The 7691-nt window shown below is 45.6% G+C and overlaps 1 protein-coding gene across 3 annotated transcripts; it reads left to right on the top strand.

Annotated features, from left to right (window-relative positions):
• Positions 1–4194: 4194 nt before the first annotated feature.
• On the top strand, positions 4195–7314 carry LOC147641698 (protein IQ-DOMAIN 17-like). Of its 3 annotated transcripts, none has more exons than XM_086798571.1 (7): positions 4195–4441; positions 4592–4721; positions 4838–4938; positions 5402–5680; positions 5763–5990; positions 6071–6178; positions 6266–7314. In XM_086798571.1, exons 3-7 carry the CDS (start codon positions 4858–4860, stop codon positions 7118–7120), a joined length of 1551 nt encoding a protein of 516 aa, XP_086654697.1. In that variant the 5' UTR covers positions 4195–4441; positions 4592–4721; positions 4838–4857; the 3' UTR covers positions 7121–7314. The 3 variants fall into 3 exon arrangements, with proteins under 3 accessions (XP_086654697.1, XP_086654688.1, XP_086654706.1); XM_086798562.1 differs by having other exon boundaries at positions 4592–4729; XM_086798580.1 differs by having other exon boundaries at positions 4222–4441; positions 4592–4671.
• Positions 7315–7691: the final 377 nt, after the last annotated feature.

Below are 7691 nucleotides of genomic sequence, written 5' to 3'. Positions count from 1 at the left end.
TCAAAAATGCTAAACCGACCTAAATATGACTTTCTAACAAGATCCCTATAAAAAGGCAAGTCATGGGTCATTTGTAAGCATTCAGAGGAGAGGTTGTAAAGGCAAGACCAAGGGCAAGAGAGCCAAGACCAAGGGCATGTAGCCATAACATCTAGATTGGGCAAGTACACCTAATGCACGGAGAAGGACAATAAGCATCTAGTTTATGCATAGCGTTCAAGCATCAGATTTGTGATCTATAGTCATTGTAATTACTCATTCATTCACTAATATGCATTCGGAGTAGGTTAGTGTTAATCTTTCTTGCTATTAATCACACTTCCACATAGCTAGCATATTAACATCATAGAGAGAGAGAGAGAGAGAGAGAGAGAGAGAGAGAGAGAGAGAGAGAGAGAGAGAGAGAGAGAGAGAGAGAGAGAGAGAGAGAGAGGGGAGCAAAGAAGCCAAAGACAAGAAAAAAGAATAAGAAAGAGAGCATGAAAGAAAAATGAATCAAGTAAAGAGAGAGAGAAGGGAAAGGAGAGCAAAGAAGCCAAAGACATGAAAAATGAATCAAGCAAAGAAAGATGATTCTCTTGGGGTTGCTCTTTGAGAACATGCTATAAGGACACCAATTGCAAAACTAATGTCAAGCCATGTATTGCACATAAAGATCAACCCACTAACTTCATTTACTCCTTCAAATGGTTCTCTTGGGGTTGATTTGAGAACATGCTATAAGGAGACCAACTGCAACTAATGGCAGGTTATGTATTGCACATAAAGATCAACCCACTAACTTCATTTATGCCTTCAAATGGAGAAGCATCTTTCGTAGACAGCTTCTCATCGACCTCTATGGGTGTAACCACTTACTTGGATTAAGCCATGCCAAATTCCTTCAAAATCTATCGAGTAAGAATTTCTTACTTCATTAATCTAAGCAATCGAGCAAGATTGAATGGTCATGAAAGATGGTGAGATGATGACTGTGGTATTGTTAACATTCTCTAAATAAACTGAGATCCTCAAAGGAATGTCATTTAGTTTCTAGATCTAACTATGTACTAATCAAGTTAATACAATTATCCAAGAGATCCAAATAAGCCAAAGTGCCTAAAGCAGGAGAGAAGAAGAAATCACCACTCATTTGACACAAATATCAAGGACAAGCAATAAATACATGAATATAGTGGTGGTGGTGGTTATGACTTGAAGAATGATGGATGTGGGAAACAATACAGAAATAAGAGCCATTAAAGGATATTTATATGGGTAAAAATGCTAGATCTTGATTCCTAGTACATAAGAAGAGAAGTTGAGCTAACAAGAAGAGTGGGAGGCTTAGAAAAGGGAAACTGTCATTTTAGAAGGGTTTGTTAGACATGTATAATTGAATGGTTGTGTTTGTAAGTCTTTGGAATGCACCATAGTTGGATGGTTGTAACCCAAGAGTTCATTAGAATGGAAATAGTTCTCAATCCCCCTCCCCCCAACTCCTTCGCTTTTAATTGTTGGTATCTTGATGTATGTATATTGGAAGCACGTCTCATTGCCTATAACTAGTGTATGGCAACATGATATGAGAGTGTTAGCTACTCCAGGATGATGGTAGGGTATAAGCCACCTACAAATGCGAATTATCTTGCACATGATCATATGAGACTTGTTTCTCCCCTAGTGGTGAAAGGCATGATGTCATAAGTTGGGAGATAGGGTTGGTTCTATTCTAATTATGAAATACAAAGGAAGATGGATTCCAAGGAGTAATACTATCTTTTTTTAATTATAAAATATTTCTAAATTGGGAGGGGGGAGAGAGAGAGAGAGAGAGAGAGAGAGAGAGAGAGAGAGAAGATTGCCATGTAAATAAAATCATTATATAGGCAACTTTAAAGATTCCCTTAATATTTTTTTTAAAAAAGAAATGATTCCCCCACCCAAAAAAAGAAAAATTCTATGTGTTGTGTTTACCAGTTTATGGGTTGGGGGGCTTCCAGCCAATCGATCTTAGGTTGAAGGTACCGTTTTTTAACTTCAAATGGATCATATGCCATCTATTGGCTTGGCTATCATGTTTAAAGTCTTAGTGTAAATCTCTCTCTCTCTCTCTCTCTCTCTCTCTCTCTCTCTCACACACACACACACACACACACACACACTCTCTCTCATGCATGCATGTGTGCTCATTGCATGTTTATTTAAGTGCTTTTATGTAACAATCTCAAGAGTATCTCTTTCCATTCCATGCAACCATATCAAGGGTGTCTCCCCAAATGTTTGAATCATGAAATAGTCTCAAGAGTATTATCTCTTGCCATTCCATATAACTATCTGAAGGGTGTGTCCCCAAATGCTTTTATGCTCACTTGTGGCTTTAAAGCTATGATAATATGGCAATCAATTTTGTTTCTCTTTCCAATCCGTGCAACTCTCTCTCTCTCTCTCTCTCTCTCTCACACACACACACACACACACACACACACACACACTCACTCATGCATGTGTGTGTGCTCACTGCATGTTTGTTTAAATGCTTTTATGCAACAATCTCAAGAGTATCTCTTTCCATTCCATGTGACCATATCATGGGTGTCTCCCCCAACGTTTTCATGCAATAGTCTCAAGAATATCATCTCTTGCCATTCCATATAACTATCTGAATGGTGTCTCCTCCAATGCTTTCATGCTCACTTGTAGCTTTAAAGCTATGATAATATGGCAATCAATTTTGTTTCTCTTTCAAGTCCATGCAACTCTCTCTCTCTCTCTCTCTCTCTCTCTCTCTCTCTCTCTCTCACACACACACACACACACACACACACACACACACACATTGTACTTCACAAGGTTTAAGATATACCACATTAGAACCCCTTTCCATGTCTGATTTCCCCAAATATTCTGGCATACACCATCTGAATGTCCACCCTAAGTTGAGTGAGTGTGCATACTGAGGTTGAAGAATTTTATGTATGCTAAGCAACATATAAAATGCTTCATGCTTACATAAAGCCCACATGATGTATTCCCCTGCTTTCAAATGATGCAAATTGAAGTGATCATGCTCTTAATGGTCCGTACTGTCGTTCCTTTTTTTTAAAATACGAGAGAGGGTACTGAAATTAGATGCCATCACTTTCCACATTGGAGTGGGTAGATTTGAACCCTACACCTGCCTTTTGGAAGACAAGAGTGGTACCCCGAGGACAAACCCCAGGAGGCATCACTTTCCACTATGCTCTCAATGGTACGTACCATACATAAAATGCCTGAATTTTTTATTGATTTTTGATGATAAAGCCTTTAGACCTGAAGAAAATTACGAAAATAAATATTTCGATTCATTTTCATTAGAAGTTAGAACCATTTCCCATGCAAAGTAGAAGAAGTCTCCCATGTACCATAAAGACTTGCTCGTATAAAGAGATCCACGAGAACGAAAATGGCTTACAAGCTTTAGGTGGAAGTGGGAGAAGACGAAGAACATTGAGTGACGCTTGCGGCTTGAGTAATAACAATGAGCCATGTTCCCCGGGAGCATGTTTACAGAGGACTCAGGAGTCAGAGGAGTTAAGGCGTGAAGCTTGGTTCAAGAACTGTTTGAGTAAAGGAGAGGCAGGGAGGGCCCGGGGGCATGTTTATGTTGTGCAGGTGTAGCCTGTGGGAGCCTGGAGATATGTTGGAGTCTGGAGGGGCCATGCAACAGGACTCCAATACGAAGGTTTAGAATGGGAGGTGGGCACTGGGCAGCAGCAGTGGGCGGCAAAGGAAATATGAAAGGCTGTAAAAGGGAGTAGAGGTAAAAACCCGAACTCCAACTAGCCAGTTTGGAGAGGGGACGGGGGCCTCCATGTGACTTGCCGCCGTGCCGGGGTCTTGCCTCTTGGCATTGCACGATCTGGTCCGGACTCCGGACTCCGGAGGAGGGCGTTTATAGCAACAAGCGTGAGGACGTGGACGTGAAACAATCGGTTGGTAACGAGAGCAGGTATGACGTTAGTGTGAACAGCACAGTGCCAAGTAGGTTGTGGCAGGGACATGGAAAAAAGGCTGTTTGCTGATGTGGCAAAAACCGGCAAGGAGGCTATATCTCACGGCCACGTGCGCGCCAGCTGGAACAAGCTGATGTGTCAAAGTTTCAATGTGAAAGTGGCTTTTCTAGGTCTGACAAAGCGACTCCTATCTCTTCCCCCTCTCTCTCTCTTCTGCTTAAGTTTTAAGTTTTATTAGCTTCTGTTGTCTTTGGTTTCGCTTCTCCCGGCCCATCCATCTCCAAGTTGGCTCTCTCTCTCGCTCTCTCTCTCTCCCCACTCCTCAGCTTGTCCCTCTCCCTCGTCTTTCGCGCGCTCACATTGCCCTCCACTGCATCACTGCTTGCTTGTGTCTCCTCGGCTTCCTTGTCACTACGGAGTGGCGCTCAATGCTGCAATCTACTATCTAGCACCTCTGTCCTCATGTAATTTTGTTGCTTTGCTCAATTATGAGCTTTAACTTCTACTTAAGTTAGCTAGAGATCTGCAATTTAGGGCATTAGCTTCCGACATTTCTCTTCCAGTCTGATGTTAGAAATTTGCATGTATGCTGAATTCGGCTACACATTGTGCAGATTCCAGATTCACATTGAATAAGCAAGGATTCCGACAGTATATTAGCAAATGAATGGGTCGTAGAAATGGCCTGCTCCTGGCAAGTAGCGGTCTACTAGCTAAGGAACACTTGCATACGTGAAAATATGGGTTTGTAGGCATGTACATTCAGCTCGGGACTCGGGAGCACACATTCGAAACCGTAAGGACAGGTGAATCAAGACACTTTTGTATCAAAGGAGTTTTTATTCACTTTGTTTTGGCAGATACGGATCACCCCTGAAACATGGTGAAGGCAGGGAGATGGTTGCGAAATCTGCTTGGTGGAAGGAAAGACTCTACAATCAAAGAGAAACCAAGCGAGCAAGTAAGTGTTTCTAGATAAAAAAAGATTATGCTACTGGAAATCACATTTGTTTAATGAGACCCTTGCTGGAAATCACATTAATAAGACGCAATCGAGCCTCAAGGTGGTCCAGGATGCAGGGCACTGTTATGATTTAATATCCCAAAGCTCTGAGAAGCTTTCTGCAGATTCCAGAAAGCACCTCGAGAGAGTTATTTTGGTTGGGGCAATTTGCAGCCACCTCAAGGTCACGGACTCACGGGTGGTTATGCGGTTTCAAAATTCACATACGATAGCACGTCATTGGGTTTCGCATACAATCAAAATTTAAGCAGCTCAGTGAAGTGAGCAGTCGGGACTCGGTTAACTTTATTGACCACGACAAATAATCTACTAACGTTGCTCGCTAGCCTGCCCTGCTGTCTCTGACCACAGTCACGTGCCATGCCAAACAAGAAACTGACCGTGGACAGTGTGACAACAGAAGAAGGACAAGCGTCGCTGGAGCTTTGGGTGGTCGAAGGCACGAAGTGTGGAGTCACCGGCCAAGGACGGCGGTAGTGGCCGTGATGAAGAACAGAGCAAGCACGCGATCGCGGTGGCGGCGGCCACTGCTGCAGCTGCGGAAGCGGCAGTGGCCGCCGCCCAGGCCGCCGCGGCAGTTGTCCGGCTGACCAGCAACGGGCGTTCTCTTTTCTATGGGGGCGTGAGCAGGGAGGAATGGGCAGCTGTCAGGATCCAGACCGCCTTCAGAGGCTACTTGGTGAGGACACTGACTGGTTAACCTTGGGATTTGCGTAACGTTTAGCTTGGCTTGAGTTAACTTTTTGTGAACTTTACCCCAGGCTCGGCGTGCTTTCCGCGCTCTCAAGGGCCTTGTGAAGCTGCAGGCGTTAGTGCGGGGTCACATAGTGCGAAAGCAGGCGGCCGTCACCCTGCGCTGCATGCAGGCTTTGGTGCGCGTCCAGGCGAGGGTGAGGGCGCGCCGCGTGCGCATGTCGGACGAAGGCCAAGCCGTCCAACGTCAGCTCGTCCAACGAAGGCAGCAGGAAAGCCGCCCAAGAAGATCAATGGTAAGTTCAAATACCAAAAAAAATACGCTCAATGTAAACGAAACAATTGAATTAATTACTAATATTTTTTCTCCTCACAGGATCGGTGGAATGCTAATCCTGGTGCAGAGCTGGAATCTAAATCGAGTAGTAGGCAGGGAGGGCCTGCTATCAAGCGTGAGAGAGCGGCCAACGGACTATCTGACCAAGTGGGTGTTCTATCGTTTATATCGTGATCAACACCAATGCCAATTGCAAACGTTTATGAAAACTAATGAAAGATTTACATTCTGCAGCACCGTAAAGCTCCCCCCAAGCCGACGAACCCCATGGTTATAGACTGTGAGCCAGATAGGCCACACTGGGGGTGGACATGGCTCGGCCGCTGGATGGCCGCCCGGCCATGGGAGAGCCCCTTTTTCGACGAGCTTATGAATGGGATGATGGTGGACGGCGATCGAGAAGACTTGCCAGCCAAAATCGTTGAAATGGATACAGGCCGCCCACGGCCCGGGACAACGACCAAAAGGCGGAACGGATCCATGTCTGAAACGGGCTCCGTGGAGCCCAGCTTAGCGTCAACACCGCATCAGCCCACTGCCGCCAGCCCATTCGCGGCGGGCCGCCCACACCACCAGCAGAAGCAAATGCTCTACGTAGGGCAGACCAGCCCCGGTGGGCGGCTTTCCACACCTAGCTCCGTTTCAGACGGGGCAGCGGCGGTCACGATCCACTATCTGAGCCCGACGGCCATAGCGGCGGGTGATCTTAGGGCGGAGGAAGATAGTGTAGTATCGACGGCGCAGAGCAGCCCACGATATGGGTCGACGTCTGGTGGCAAGCGGAGCGTATTTGGGACACCCCACGAGTACGACGACAAATATTCAGAGGATTTAAGCGGGTACCCCAATTACATGGCCACGACACAGTCGGCCAATGCCAAGGTGCGGTCGCAGAGCGCGCCCAAGCAGAGGCCGGATCCACCCGAGAAAGGGGCCCTGAGCTCCAAGAAGCGCCTCTCTATGCACGAAGGAGGTGGTCGCATGGCCGCTTCCATTGCGGCGCGTATGCAACGATCCTCATCCCAGGTGCGCACTACCGGCAAAGGGTTCCCACTTCGCTTGGATCGCACGTCGATGTCCCTCCGTTAACGGTTAATTTCGCGACCTCTTCGCCGCTTAGATGGGGCATACTCAAATTAGCGTACTAGCGTGTCATTATTGTACATCACAAGTTCCTCATTTCTAAAGCGATATTTGACCCTCTTTTCTTTTCAGAACTACTTACTGAGCGTAAAAACTTGGGTGTTTTGAGCGTGGTGCTAGAAATAAATGCGTAATTAAAAGCTTTTGAGATGATTAAATATTTTGTAATAGGATTTTTTTTTTGGGAGGAAGTGTCACTCCCACTCGTCTTTCCAAGGCTATTGTGTCCACTATAGTACCATGCGTCTGGCCAAAGCAATGATTTGGCTTTTATAGCTTCCACATGATGCCATAAAACAACCATAGCTGATATTTGGAAAAGCAAGTTCTACGAGTATGAATGCGCACAAGTCCATGCTTAACAATAACATCGGGTGCTTGTTCTAGTGGTTGATGGGGGTGGCTTGTAACTTGGAGGTACTAGGTTTGATCCTGTGGTGGCTGGACAATCGATAGCCACCGTGCCTTGCTTTGTAGAGGGGATATGAGGGGTCCTCACGGAGTACTTTGCTCCCTT

The sequence above is a fragment of the Cibotium barometz genome, chromosome 1, assembly GCF_041138505.1.
Source record: "Cibotium barometz isolate CiBa-2024 chromosome 1, ASM4113850v1, whole genome shotgun sequence".
Lineage (NCBI taxonomy): Eukaryota > Viridiplantae > Streptophyta > Polypodiopsida > Cyatheales > Cibotiaceae > Cibotium > Cibotium barometz.
Note: the sequence above shows the minus strand (reverse complement) of the source record. Positions and strands in the feature narration are given on the sequence as shown.